The 16,167-nt window shown below is 38.2% G+C and overlaps 1 protein-coding gene across 3 annotated transcripts in view; it reads left to right on the top strand.

Annotated features, from left to right (window-relative positions):
* The window catches only part of oxsr1b (oxidative stress responsive kinase 1b), a 90,228-nt gene that overhangs the window by 54,034 nt on the left and 20,027 nt on the right, over nt 1-16,167 (top strand). For 2 of the 3 annotated variants that reach the window (XM_051687755.1, XM_051687754.1), the window contains exon 4: nt 6,968-7,109. In XM_051687755.1, the coding sequence (XP_051543715.1) occupies nt 6,968-7,109 (142 nt within the window). Of the gene's footprint in view, nt 1-875; nt 991-6,944; nt 7,110-16,167 lie in introns of those variants that run through there. The other variant, XM_051687756.1, reaches the window with a different exon arrangement.

The raw sequence follows: 16,167 nt of genomic DNA, 5'->3' as shown, positions 1-16,167 counted from the left end.
TGGCATGCTGCCCATCTTAGATATGAAGGTAGGACACAAGCTTCCAGACAGGTGTCTCGCAGCTGGACTCTTGGCGTCCCGCCTGCCAGACAGGGCACATCACAGCGGGCAGCATCTTCAAAATGTTGCCCCTCTCATCATTTGGCACTGTTGACTAGTTTATAAGCATTAGAAAGAAAAGAGCAGCTCCTGATGCTTTATGGAGATAAATAATGTAACTGCTATGTTTTCTTTGACTGTTGCTTTGTAAAATAGGAGGGATCATTCAACAATGAAAGCATAAATTCACCAATCCAATAATGTGCTATCATACAGACTAGAGTCTATTAGACTAAAATCTATTTTTCAGCTTTTTCACAATAATATATATATATATATATATATATATATATATATATATATATATATATATATATATATATATATATACACACATACACACCTCCTTGACCATTTCAGAATGAGTTTTAAATCGATTAATTGAAATTAACAGTTTAAACAGAACTGATTCACAGAAATGAATGGAAACCATTTTTGCTTCTGAATTTTAAATCAGTGATGCTCTTAAATCGCAAAATGAGTGATGTAATATCTTGTTATTTTAAATTAGTCAAGGAATATAAATGACATGCTCTTTGGGAAATGTAATGGCCACATAAAATGTGTGGGAAAATCATTGCAATATTCACAGTGAAGTAAAATCATCATAAATATATAGTTAATATTCTCTGCATATCGGCCAGCCCTAGTTTACACACATTAGAATGAAGTGGAACAGCACCTGATTGTTGCCGTGTAAAAACGGGGAGGGGCCTCAATACATTTATCAGTCTAATAGTGTGTTAATATAGACCTCTTCAGTGAGTGATTGAAGTTTATCGAAGAGCAGCACTGCTTATGTTGGGTGGTGGCTGGTAGCTATCCTTGAAAAGTCAATGCTGCACCTTGACGTGTGTAATATTCTGTTTGACAGCTGTCGGATGCAATGACGTAAGTAGGAATGCAATTCTTTGTGAAGCTGCTTAGTGGCATTCTATACTTTCAACATAGGAAGTGTGTTCAGGAAAACAATCTGAAACAATCATATCTCTAATTTTCATGAATGACGTGAATGTGGGGCAGGACTAACTGAACAATGGCAGATGAAAGAGTGTTTGAGAAACCTGTTTGGGAACAGGTCATTATTTTTGTAGTTCTGTTTGATGCCACTAGTGGTGTTCCTTTGGCACCGCATTTTGCAGTTAGCGTTGTATAAGTGCATAAGTGTGAAGCCTTTTAGAGTGTATAATACATCTTTATCCATTGACAATGTGACATTATATAGGAAAACCATCTCTGGCAGAAAGCCATACAAATACTCACAGCTTCATAACCTGGCCTGTTTGCTAGGTACAAAGGGATGTGAGGTATGAACACAGATCAATAACCTCATTAGTGTAATGCACAAAAGTTGTTGTACTTCCTGGTCTCTAAACAGAACTTGTGAGTAGATATTGGAGTTTTGGACTTGGTTTGGAGTTTTACAACTTCAGCACACACATTTGGATGTAAATGTTGTCTGTCTAAGACTAAATAGAATAGATCTGTATATGAACGGGGACATTAGAGACATGCATGAATGCATGAATCAAGCAGATCAAGTTTTGGACACTTATCATACTATCATTCTTAATCATACACACAGACACACATGTGAGCGCACACTCAGACATACAGACACCAAAGGAATTTCAGCAGAAACGCAGTACTGCTGTCTTGAATATGAATTGGAAGTGTTTGTCTAGTCTGTTGTTTAGAATGTGTCTTTTTGATTTATCAAGCAGATTGCTAAGAGCAATTGAAATTTTAAGCCCTTTGTGGATTTAAGCTAAAAGAGTAGCTGTCTTGTAGGTTTTAAATATGATGTTTTGAAATATGGCATTATGCCCATGGTCACAGCCTACTTACACAGATGCTTCCTATCTTCCCTCACCCCGCCCCTCCACCCTTATTTTCTTGAAGCAATCGCTCCCTTGCCGTTGGCCCCCATATGGCCCTGTGCCCTTTGGCCCAGTGGGCACGAGATGGCTTGTACCACCCACGCCAACTCGGGATCCTTAGGAAACCAGCAGTGTGAGATATTCTGACGACTTCTGAGCAAAGAACCATTTTCATTTCCTGTTGTGGAAGCATACTTTGAATTACTGATTGGACATTTGTGAGACTTTCTACTTTTCCTCGAAGTGTCTATTAAAGGGATAGTTCACAAAAATGACAATTCTGTCATCTACTCGCACTCTTGTAGTTCCAAACCTTTATGAGATTCTTTCTTCTGTGGAACACAAAAGGAGATGTTTGTAAAAATTGTATGCACTGACAGCCTGTTACAATTTACCTTCATTCACTGTTTAGATTTTTGGTTGAACTGTCCCTATAAGGACACCATGAAAACAAAGCTGGACTTTTGTGTCTTTAAAGGAATAGTTTGCCCAAAAATGAAAATTCTCTCATCATTTTCTCACCCTCATGCCATCTCAGATGTGTATGACTTTCTTTCTTCTGCAGAACAAAAACTGAAGATTTTTAGAAGAATATCTCAGCTCTGTTGGTCCATACAATGCTAGTGAATGGTTACCAAAACTTTGAAGTACCTAAAAGTGCATAAAGACAGCATAAATGTAATCCATACGACTCCAGTGGTTTAATCAATGTCTTCAGAAGCTATCCAATTGGTTTTGGTGGATAACCGACCATAATGTAACTTTTCACTATAAATCTTGCCATTGCAGTCTCTAGGCTTGATTACACTTGCAAGTTCTTGATGCACACACAGAGCCCTAGATGGTGCTAGGAAGTGTCATCGAGCTTGAAATCATGATCGCCAACGAGATTGCTAATGTCAAGATTTATAGTGAAAAAGGAATTATATTTGGTCTGTTTTCACCCAAAATGGATTGAATCGCTTCAGAAGACGGATGAATCCACTGGGGTCTTATGGATTACTTTTATGCTGCATTTATGTGCTTTTGGAGCTTTAAAATGTGGTCACCATTACATTGCATTGTATGGACAAAAAGACATCATCCCTCCATCAAAATATCTTGGTTTGTGTTCTGCAGAAGAAAGGCATACCACTTTGAGATGACAAGGGTGAGGAAATAATGTGAGAATTATCATTTTTGGGTGAACTGTTCCTTCAAGTCCCTGTCTTTTAGCATTGAGGCCATTTATATGCAAGTATACTCCTAAATGTTGATCAAATTAACTTTTAACAGACATTCGCATTTATTATTTACAGTATTTATCTTCCTGGAAAACTAGCTAAAATATTGATGACTCATCTTGAATTAAAGGGTGTATACAATTTCTTTTTTTTTTTTCCAATAAAATTCTCTCTAGAAAGAAAATGTCCTTTCTCCTAAAACCACCTGCCACCGACCATCAATATAGCAAGTAGCAAAGCATCATTTATTGCTGTGACGTAAACTAAAGCCTATTAAGGGGACGAACTCTTTGATATGTTCCACCCCAACTTCCTGTGTCAATAGGAAATAAAAGGCAAACTGTGCTTGTGAAGTCATTTCATGGAGTCTTTAGGAATGCACCACATCATCGTAGTTTGTTATTTTCAAGGCTGTTTGGAAGAGAATTTGTCTCAAGTGAGCAAGAAATGAATTGATTTGACTTAAAATAAATTAATTGTTGATGAGATGTGACATGTTTACGTTCACATCTCCATCACAACTCGGTGTGGGGCTTCACATGATCAGGGCGTTCCAAGACAACCAGCATTCCTGAAGCTTGGGATCGGAGCGTGAATGCAGATCCGACACATGAGATTATGGGAGAAGCTTTGTTGTTGGGACCCTTACATTCATAGTTAAGTTAATATTCCTAGAAAATTTTAAATTGAGCATTCATCCAACCTTAAATTGTTCCAAACCTATATGACTCTTCCTCAGTGTAACACACATGTTGATGTTATCAGTATGTAAGCCTCAGACACCATTCACTTTTATTGCATCTGTTTTTCCATACAGTGAAAGTGAACTGAGGCTAACATTTTGCCCACAGAATTTTCATTTTTGGATGAACTAAGCCTTAAACCTGCAATCCACCCATTGAGAACCACTGCCCAAGAGTTACTGAGGGGAGTTGTAGGAAATTACTACAGTTTTATCTCTCGAGCCCTCATTGTGTGTGTTTGACGCTCAGCATTTTTACTGGTTTTACTCAGCAGCCCCACCCATCAGCCTCATAAGGGTTTGTAAACTAACACAGCAACATTTGCCAAGAACTCTCTGTCTCTCGGTTGGAGCTCAACTGCTCAAAGCGTCTCTAAATCCAGGTCACAGCCATCACTGAAATCTGATGTGCTGTGTCAGCAGTGCACTGAATACATGCCAGACACATGCCCAAACGCTTTCTCCATCTCATTTAACTTTCATTCTAATGCTGATTTATTTGAGTGTTTCCTAAAACAGCTTTTAAACCAAGGCCAATTGGAAGAATGAACTGTAGAGAAAAGAAAAACAAAATCAAAATAAGAAAACACAAGCACCCTTTTTCTGTAACCACGTACTAGGGTATGGGAGTGACAAATTACCCTGATTTCAGTTCCTAGGCTGTGATTGCTCACTTTTTCCTTTTGATTCATGCTTTGACAATAATATTCACATTTCACTGGCTGTTTTGCTTGATCAAAGTGGTTCAGCTCCATGTCATCCCATGAGATAGGTGGATGTGCACCCAAAGCCCTCTCTTGTCTGAAATGTATGTGTGGTTGACTAGCAGAGAAGACTGAGGGAAAACAGGAGAGTAGGAGTGAAGAATGAGCAAGAGGTTGCATCCTGAAGTGATTGTGCCAATAAATATCGTGTGCCTCTGGCCTGGCGCTCTGCCCAGCAAATTCTGCGAGAATCAAACAGGCAGGCTGCCGCTCCGCTGACGGCACATGGCAGGACCTTACGGAGGCATCTGCTCCCTGTGGAGGGTTTAATGTTCCGCTTTTGGCTTTGGTTAAGAGATCCTTTGATGCCAGTGCAGTTAACTTGATCAGAAATACAGAATTCTAGGAAACCAGAATTCTATTTCTCAGAATTTCAGTTCCTAGATTTGTATGTTCCATATCCTTTTGGGGTCACTGTACTTTTGGACACTTAAGTCACACTTTAAACTTTAAACTTTGTCTTATTTTTTAACAATATACTTCTTGTTTTATAATTTGAAATCTAACAGACTTTAACCTAAAACCTTCCAACATTTCTTAAAATAAAAAAAGCACATTTTTTTATATTCCGTTACATAACGCAAAGCCATTCATTCATTTTTAGTGTGGCTTAAGCATTAGAATACGATTTGGACTTGATGCATGTGCATAGAAAGTGATGGTATTTTGTCGACTGTGTACTGCATTTTGTCCCTCAAGCAAACTGCTTCAGTTTTTTACATGGATAACATTTGTAATTCTAGGATGATTGCATGAACAGACCACCTTTGTCTCAGCAATGTCTGTCTTCCCCAGCAGTCTATTCGGTGTGGTTTACGACGCTCATGTCAGCTCCCTCAGGAGCTTTCGTCTGTCTGTGCTGTCTTCTCTCAGGAGGTGCTTGCTGTCTTCCAAACTAAAAAAAAAAAAAGGCCTAACTGGTTAATAAAGATGCTGATGGAACATTCTCTTCATGGACTTTTGTACATTCCTTAATTAGATGTCATGGGAAGAATAAAGATTGACAGATTTTTTTTCCCCAACCATTCGCTTTTGTGTTCTTCTGTGTATCCCTTCAGACAATATTAATTTGTTGGTTGTCACCTAAGCAAATTAGGTTGTATATAAACAACTGAATAAGACGATATTTTTATAGACAACAAAGATTCTTGGGGGAGCAGCCAACTAGCAAGGGCAATTTATTGAAGATTTTATATTTGAGCTTCTGAGAAAAAAAACAAAAAAAGGACGGTAGGGTTTGTTGCGTCATTGATCGTTGCGCCACATCTAGCTGTATTTTCAGCATCTCATGCTGCAATGCCACATTTTCAGATGCCGTGTAAGGTTAAATAAGAGGTCTCGAGACACCTCTGTTTTGTTATGCTTGTTGTGCTGTGCTGCATCTATCTAGCTTTTTAGTGCAGGAATGTATTTGTGAACAGCCCCTTACAAGGTTGATATCAAGGTCAAGCCTGCTGTTGTACACATAGGAAGACATTGTGTATTACACTTGAATGTTAGTTTTAATTTCAGGTAATAAGGTCAACATAAAATCAAAGTTTACGCTTTGCTTGCAAAGCAATACATGGAAAAACACTTTGGCAATCATTTATGGTTGGCCTAAATTACTCCAAATTAAATATTTAAATAAATCGTTAAATACATAATGAAATCGTAAAAAAAGTTTAGAAAATCATTACATTATTATTTTAAACACCCACGACTGTTAAGTGACATGACAATAACCGTAACTCTAAAAATGAACAGACACGAAGTTTGTGCTTAAAAAACTCAACCCATAGATAATGCTAAAATGAAAATAGATGCAAACTAGTGCTAAAAGGAAACATTTATAGGACTTTTATTGATTTGTTTTGAGATTTAATTATTAATTTTGTTTTTTTTAATGATTTAAAAATACGAATGATTTATTTTAATGTTTATTTGTTTAATTTTGAGTAATTTGGTCCTCTGTAATCTTAAAGGGGTGTTCACTGACAGTGGTTTGCAATGACAATGCCAGCAAAATTCATTTTCATTGAGTTTTGTGATTTGAATCAACATGAGGAACAGAGACTGTTAGCGATAGTAAAAAGTTATTTACTTTCTACCTTCAGTAATTTCATTGGTATCAGTTTAAACTCGCCTTTACAACTCTTGGAGACATTGCAAATCAAACAACACAGAAGCTTCGTAGAGAAGCTCTGGTACAAAAAGAGTGATCACTGTTCACTAATAAATTTATATCTACTCACAGCTCTATATGCTGTTTTTTTGCAGGCTCAGTGTTGGACGTGATAAAGCACATCATATCAAAGGGGGAACACAAGACTGGTGTACTGGATGAGGCCAGTATAGCAACTGTTCTTAAAGAGGTTCTTCAGGGTCTGGAGTACCTTCACAAAAACGGACAGATCCACAGGTAAGATACCTCTTACATTTGCATGGTCTGCTGAGTCACATGAAGTAAAAATGTGATGACAGGTTATTAGTTTTGCAGAACTCTTGTTCTTGGGCTGCAGAAGAGTTCTTTGACTTCAAGCTGACAGCATAACAAAAGAGCTATTGAAGACATGACTGGTTTCAACATAGAGGAGGTCTGTAGGAGGCCTGTGGACCAAGACCCTATTTAAATCAGCCTAATCTCCGACGCAGCAGAGATGATGGATGATATTAATAAATTCAGGTCCCAAATCAACATCTGGTTAAGGTTCCACTGGAAAGTCTTGAGAAAACTGAGTGAGCAGTCCAGTCTAATATCTTGCCCTTCAGTCTTTCATCAATTAGATATACAAATCTCATATCTTGTAGACCAAATGTATTTCACACTTTTCCTTTGCTTTCAATTCCAGAGCAGTGTTTCCCCAAAATGCATTTTGCAGCTGAAGTATGAGCGGCACTGTTGGGATTTCACATGTTCATTTAATATTCTTGATGCAACATAATGCTTGCCAGCCTTAGTCAGCTGTGCGCTTTGTACACTGTAAAAGAGACCCCACCACACACAAATACACGCACTTACTCAGTGACGTCACCACATAAAACGTGTCAAACTCATTTAAATTCAAGTGGCCCGCGAGCTCATTTCTGAAATGTAGGATGGCAGGGGATCACAACGTTTCATTGAACAATCAGTTAGTGCTTTCCTCGTGAATATAAATGAGCCTTCCCCTGTTATCAGTATGTTTTGGAGTGCATTTTGCTTGCTTCAAAAGCGGAATGAAACAGCGCTACACGGGTCAGTTATCAACATGGCCTAATCATAGCAGTATGAGGGCAGAGCAGGTGCGGTTATTCGCGGACTGGTCTCAGCCAAACAACAGACTATTTTAAATGCGCATGTGAACCAGTGAGATGCGTGGTGGGGATTGCGAAACCCATTTGAATGCGGTACAGAATTGTCTGTTGCAAAACACCTATGTCTCTGTGATGCAACTAGTTTAAAACAAACAGCCCCCACATTCTAAACGGCACTGACAAAGAAAACATAAATTTGAAGACTTTTCAATTCACACATCACAATGCTTACAAAAATGTACCATGGATTTACTGTAGTAACACTAACTGTATTGTATTAACTGTGGTAGGTGTGGCAGAAAAACTTTCTAAATGTATTTTGACTGCTGTTTTTTCATTACAAAAATGCCATAGTTGTTTATATAGAAACCATAGTTGCTATTCATTGTAGTGAGCAGCCATGCATGGTTTTACATACCATGTGCATTACAAATAGCATTGTTAAAACTATGGATACTATGGAAGAACTATGGTACATTTTCAGAATTATGGATCAAGCTATCAGTTTTCCGTTTGTCCTACGAAGGACATCTCATTGAAACAAGACTTGTTTAAAGTATACCGCAGCCTTCAAAGGACGCATCCTACCTAGCATGCAGCCTTCCAAACGAGAGACAGCCTTTGATACCCCTGTTTTAATCTATTCTTCGACCAACACACGTTAATACGGGTCCGGCGTTGCGGGCTTGTGGACGTGCGCACAACAGCACCGCTGCTGAAAAAAAATCTTAGGGGAAACACTGCAGAGTGAAGATGTTTAGAGCCACACATGAAGAATTCATTCACAAATGATGTCTATGATCTTTTAGTAAACTCGTCAAAGCTTCCTTTGCTAGTTTATCTGAGACCTTCAACTCCAGACATCAATACACGCTTTTAACTGATGACTCATTGATGGCTAATTTCAAGTCATCAGCCTGTTCTCTCTTTCTTTCTCTTCTTTTAATTTTAATTTCTTTCTTTGCACATCCCTTGTTTGCTCTCTGCAAGCACGGGCCTGTTTAAGTAGACAGTGTAAATAATTCACAAGCTTATTGGCAGGTTAAGTACCCATGACTTGTGAGCTCGCCTCTGAATCTCAATGAAGGAGACCTTGTCTTCTGTTCTGGCTGGCAGTGAGACGGCAGGCAATTTTTACCGTATGAAAAGCTTTTGAGAGTTTTTTTAGATGCCTGTTACAAATGGGCTGGTGCACAAGCTTCATATTGAAATGTTTGTTGGAAGGTGGTTGGGTTTAATCGTGCAGTCAGGAAAGGACATAACTTAAGCATGTGTCAGGGCTGTAATCTGAATCATATGAGAGGAAGGTGAGGGGAGGGGTTTTAGATGAGTGAGAATCAGTGTCAGAAATGAACTTTTTTTTTATTTTTTTTTATTTTTTATTAAATGCCAATAATTGCCCTATGGAATTGATTTTTTTAGGGCCTTTTATTAGGGTTTTTTTCTAACCATATAAAAACGCAATTTTTGAGTTAAATGTGGTCAAAACTGAATCCATTTTTTGATTATAAGTGCATTATTTACACAAAAGTAGTACATTTGAAGTGCATTATTTACTAACATTTTACTAATAAGGTTCCATTTGTTAACATTACTTAACAACGTTAGTTAACATGAACTAACAATGAACACTTGTATTTTTATTAACTAATATTAACTAAGATGTGTAAGTGCTGTAAAAAAAATATTGTTCATTGTTTTATGAGACCTAATGCATTAACTTATGTTATTATACTGCTGTCTGGAATACTCTGTTCTAATTGGTCAATGGCACCATCTAGCTGTCTGATATTTCTCTGTAACAACCGCACATCCACGTCTCAGACCGGCCACCCAGGCATTGCGAGCCATCTTTTCTGCTTCTCAGATCACTGTGCGATCTCTACAAGTAAGCTGATAAAATCATTTAAACTCAAATCAATGTTTTACGTGCATCTGTTTATTTATCATAGCAAGAAGTCTTGTAATACGCTGGATAATGGGCAGTCAGACGGTCATTTTCACAAAATAAACACCAACAGAACTCAAACCGAAATTGGATTTCAGCTGTTGAGCGATTTATTTCGTCACATAATTACATAATTTCAATGCAAATCTATATTTATGTTCATGTATTTATTTATTTGGTTTGTAGCCATGTAATAAGCGGGATAATGTGCAGTCTGCTCCGCTTCACGTCGAGCTCCTGATCACCATGTCGGGGTTTATTTTGCAATAACAACCATCTGACTGTACATTATCCCTTACTTAACAAATGGAACCTTATTATAAAGTGTTGTAATGCAGAAGAATATGCTCTCTAAATTTAGTTGGGCATATGTTTGGGTTTTTAGAAGTGGTTTATTTGCATTTAGTGTTTTCTGAATTTTTAGAACTCTTTTTAAGATCTTGAAAAACCACTTTATATCAGCTATTCATGCAACAAAAATTTGCCTATGAGACACTAAACCCTTACTAAACCCATAACTAGATAGGTCTAATAGAATATTATGGAATATGTCAAATGTTAGATAACAGATAAAACATTATAATTCAACATGGGGGCATTTTTGCCACAACATTTTCAATATCTGGGGCATGTTTCTTTCTGAGGCATTTTTACCCCTTGCCCTGGTTAATTTCTGACCCTGACATGAATGTAAGCGGTGCATGTTTACATGATGTGTGGGGGGCATGCAGCGGTGCATGTTTACATGATGTGTGGGGGGGCATCACACAATCCCCTCCTCATCCCTGGAGGATGAAATTAGATACTGTGGTTTACGGCTAGCATGAAGCCAGTTGTCACAAGTGAGCACACCAGCGAAATTCTTCATCATCATCACAGCCATGAGAAGTCCAGCAGTTGGGCGTAAAAATCATCACCCAACTCCTCTCGGATTCTCGCCGAGTCTCTCACCCTCACCACACTTTGAGAATAGACTAATTGTCAGGAAAAATCTTTGAGCTCCTCTTTTTCTAGGGTGAATGGACTTAAATGGGTTCCCGTCCTCTTTAAAGGGACAGTTGTTTACCCAAAAATGAAAATTCTCTTTTTATACTCATCCTCATGTTTTTCCAAATCTATATGACTTAATTTCATCTGCAAAACATAAAAGGAGATATTTTAAAGAACATCTCGATCACTAATTTCCCTACAATGGTAGTTGACAGTGACTCACTTTAAAGCTTAAAAAAGCACTCAAAAGTGTCATTAAATTAATCCATGTGATTGTGCATCATATTCCAAGTCTTCTGAAGGCATAAACTTCACTGGTTCTTGTGAATTTCATGACAAAACCGATGAGGTTTGATGTTATGAATGTGTTGCCATATTTGATTGATGAGGTTGAAATAATATTTTCAGTGTTTTAACTATTCCATTAACACTCTTTGTTGTGAGGCTCTCTTTCGGCTGGGAAAACCCAGAACATGTTTTCATGGCTCCCGCAGATGGTTAACATCATTGCTTATGCTGTAAGTAATCTTCATTGCTTAGATCTCAGGAAACCATTCTGTTGTTGATCTGATATTGCTATCGTTCTTTGGATTGCCCAGTTGAATATCACCCTGCAGCTCTTGCCTAGTTGCCCACTAAAGCTAAGCAGGGTTGAGCCTGGTCAGTACCTGGATGGGAGACCTCCTGGGGAAAACTAAGGTTGCTGCTGGAAGTGGTATTAGGGAGGCCAGCAGGGGGTGCTCACCCTGCGGTCTGTGTGGGTCCTGACATCCCAGTATGGTGACGGGGACACTATACTGTAAAAAAAGCACCATCTTTCGGAAGAGACGTTAAACCGAGGTCCTGACTCCCTGTGGTCATTAAAAATCCCAGGGTGGTACTTGTAAAAGTGTAGGTGTCCTGGCCAAATTCCTCCATTGGCCCTTATCTATCATGGCCCCCTAATAATCTCCATCCCTGAATTGGCTACATCACTCTACTCTCCCCTCAACCAATAGCTAGTGTGTGGTGGGCGCTCTGGCGTACTATGGCTGCCAGCGCATCATCCAGGTGGATGGTGCACACTGGTGGTGGTTGAGGAGGTTCCCCCTATACTATGTAAATTGCCTAGAAAAGCGCTATATAAATGTAAGGAATTATTATTGTTATTATTATTAATTCTGGGAAGTTTCTGAACCCTGGAATGCAGTGATCTGTACCCTGATAATACATCATAGCTTCCATCTTGTATAGCTGTCGCATAGTGAGCTATGATAGGAGAATGTATTTTAACTGAAAAAATTACATCATCTTTCACACTTATATACGTTCTGAATATTTATACCTCATTTTCCAGATTCGACATGTTCTCTCCTCATTGAGTGCCCCGTCCAAGGAACATGCTAACGATTATCAGCCTTGTTCACAGACAGCAGGAGTGTTACCAACCACTGTTAGTAATTTCGCAACATCTGTTCCACTTCAGGAATACCACCAAATGTGCATCGGTTCGGAGTGGACATGTGTTAGTGTGTTTTGATTTGCCCAGCGGGAGTGAACAACTGGGGGCCTTTCAAAATATGTTGGTACATGTGTGCGGTGCACACAAGTACATACTGTATTTGTGTGGGCTTATACAACAGAAAGATTGCAATTATGGTTTTGCACTCCTGAAGCGCATAAATGGAAACTGTCATGGCAAGAGAATGTGAGTGTTATGATGACAGAAATGATGTATCATTATGTTCAAAAGTAAACTTGCTGTGCTTGCTATCAGCGTCCTCATGTTAATTTATGTCTCTGCTGCCCCCAGCTGGACAGTAAAATATAATACAAGAACAGACAGAACAGTATAAGCCTAAGGCAAACATAGGCCCTTCTTATTCACTCCTGAACGTCCTTAGCATGCAAGTCACACAGAATTTGCCTTGTAATTAATAATTAAAGGAATTACTAGTACAAGTGATACTATAAATGAATATATTCATGTGAGCTGACTTTGATCATGTTGAGTATATTTTTAAAGGTTAGCATTAAAGGGATAGTTCACCCAAAAATGAAATTCTCTCATCATTTACTCACCCTCATGCCATCCCAGAAGTGTATTCTTCTGCTCAACACAAACAAAGACTTGAAGTTGGTAGATTAAATTCAAGTGAATGGTCGCCAGACCTTTAAAGCTCCAAAAAGGACATAAAGGCAGCATAAAAGTAATCCATACTACTTCAGTAGTTTAATCAATGTCTACAGAAGTGATGTGATAGGTTTAGGTGAGAAACTATGAACCAGGAAACTAAGCTGGAAGTGAAACCAGAGCAGTTTGCATTCACTATCACAGTTGTTATTGCTCGTTTATGTTTTCACGGGAGTTTGGCGCGAGCCTCTGCTGACAGCACGCGCATCAGAGCACTTGAGGAGCTGGTTGACTGGTGGGCTCAGTGACTCTCGGACTCAGAGTTAAACTGAATGACACACAAACGCGCCATTCGTGGCATTTATACAGTATGATCACTTCAAATTCCAATTTTTTGGGCATTAAAATGTGATTGGAATTAGAATGCCCAATACCCGCGGTTCTCTCAAATAACCGCGATGAGACGGTTATTTAATAATCGCAATTCACGATAGGCTTACATAAAAAAAATAAAAAATCCAATGGTCAGTGTGTCTCTATGGCAACCCTCTCACTTTCATAGCTTTGCAAGCTAGATAGAAAAAAACAACACCTTATTAAATGGATCATTCTAACTTAAATTCTGATTAGATGAGCCGAATTTGAAGCCATTGTAAAATGCACATAAACACAAATAAACCTGTGACTGCAACTTCTGTGTAAATGCACCAGCAGGGGCGTCATGCACCTCTTTTCTTTGAGGGGACACTTTGCCATTTATGCAAAGTTCATATTGCTGTAACAAGCTGTATAAATCACAGGAAACGGTATAAAACACCTGTTTTAATTAGTAATTGTATTAGTAATGGTTGTATTCGATTGCATTTTTACATCTTCAGACAGTTTTACATCACTTTCTTGTGCTCTCGCCACTTCTTTTGTGCACATATTTTCCATACACGACATAAGAGGCAGTGCAAAATGTGTCTCAGCTCAACAGAGAGAGCTGAAGACGTGTGTCTTAAAGCACAGCCCTTCAATAGGATAACAGACATTAAAAAATAAATGAGCTTAATAACTATAACCTTTGTTAGCACAAAACTGTCAGCCATCAAAATCCAAGCTGAAATGTCAGATAGTAAAATATTGTTGTGGTCCTTTGTTTGGTGTAGCGGTGTTTTTCACCCTTAGATGCATGTTTTATCAGTACCTCTTTTTGTTTGTGTCCATTAAATAATGAGTAAAATTCATAAATTTGAATATAAACAAAGTAAAAGCAATAGAACAAATAAAAACACCTAGAATGCCTAAAACGCGTGTGGGTAGTAACATTACACATAGCTGCTAATAAAATCATTGTGATAGATGCGTTTGGGTGTATTAACTAACTATTAACTACCCACTAACTAACATAGGCCTCTGCATGTTAAAATGAAATGTGCTTTAAATGCCAGCTTTTTATAATCCGCAGAGAGAAATCTTTTTTTATTATTATTCATGAGAGAATCTAAAAGAAAATAACAAGGTTCCACCCAAAAATGCTCACAGTAAATAATAAAAATATTCTTGATATTTCACAGAATATTAGTGAAGAAATTATGCAAGGAAAGGGAACAAGGATGTACAATTTTATAAAAGAGAAGAACCCATAGATGAGAGAGTCTCTGCACCATTTACAATAACAGTGATTGGATGAATACTGTGGAAATGTCACCAAGCAAACCATATCTGTTTGTCTTTCGTCTTCTGAAACATGCCAAGAAAACACAGAATACTGTCTCTTCATCACGCCAGTTATCGCATTTGCCATCACTGTTTGACACGTTACAGTTTTTCCCTAGACAGAGAATGTAAACAGCGCGGGTCGTCTCAATCTGTTCAGCCGCCCGCCGCGTTTCTCAGCCGATACAAAATATGCTGCTACAGAGGAACCATGTAAAACTGCCTTTCATTACTAAAAAGAAAAAAAAACTAACAGTTTTTATAATGACTGGAAAGGAGAGGAACTGCTGCTTTCTTTAAACATGAAGAAAAGAGTGTTATGCTGCAAAACCAGTCAAACGCATTTCAGTACCAAAGGAAATGAATAGCGACCGATCAAACAAAAATATTGACAATCTATATTAGACTATGAAAAAAAACAAAAAGATTGACTGTTCCACTGAGACACAGTTAGGAAGGGTTAACTGCATATAAGTTGATTTAATTAATTAGCTTAACATCGTGCTTTCCCATATTTGCTCGACCTTTCCCGTGAGCGTGATCCAAGGCAGCCATGGGACATCGCCTTTAGCGGAACATATGACTCAATTGGACTGACATAAAAACTACATTTAGAACGTGAATAAAGGTTTCTGCCACATACACATTATTTTTTTACATGCAATAATCATTCAATTTAATTATCAAAGGTAAAAATATGTTTCTGGAAGTTCAAAAAATCAATTTAAAATCCTCTTGGCTCAAATATCCGAGGGGGCACGCGCCCCCTTACTTAATGGGCATGATGCCTCTGTGCACCAGTGTTGCTATGTTGCTTGGAAACCATAAAAAGCCTACAGTCTCAGAAGTGATATTAATTTTTTACTGTTTATTCTGATTATGATCACTTTATAAAAGCATTTAAGGGGCTCTCCACATTGCATTGTAGTGTAGCTGAGAACTCACTCATGGTACAATCACTGTAATACACTGGCTGTCGTGGCTTATTGCTGTAGTACATCTGCACTGAAGCAAAATTATCTGATTACGAATTTACAAACTATGGACTGAAGTGCATTTCTCGAACTTTGTGTATAAACAAATACAAACACTCGGCACCAAGTCTCATGACTTGAATATCTGTGAGGGAGAAAATAAATAAATGATTCCTGGCTTTAAGTCAGCTGAAAGGTCATCAGACAGTGCTAAACACAGGGCAGAGAGAGAGGTATGGCATTGGTCTTCTTTGCATCTGAAATAAACAGTCTGTCACCATGACTACAGATGTCTAGATGCTGCTCTGTGTGACTTAGTACCAGCCACACACACACACATATCGACAGAAACATTATGCACACATAATGCACAGTCTTTTCATTTTGGATGAATTCTTCTTTAAAAGGAGTATAATAAATTTAATATAATAACAGCCTATTATTTTCAGCAAACATC

The sequence above is a fragment of the Myxocyprinus asiaticus genome, chromosome 44 (genome assembly GCF_019703515.2).
Source record: "Myxocyprinus asiaticus isolate MX2 ecotype Aquarium Trade chromosome 44, UBuf_Myxa_2, whole genome shotgun sequence".
In the NCBI taxonomy this organism is placed as follows: domain Eukaryota; kingdom Metazoa; phylum Chordata; class Actinopteri; order Cypriniformes; family Catostomidae; genus Myxocyprinus; species Myxocyprinus asiaticus.
The sequence above is the reverse complement of the archived record's forward strand: the minus strand, read 5'-3'. Positions and strand labels throughout refer to the sequence as shown.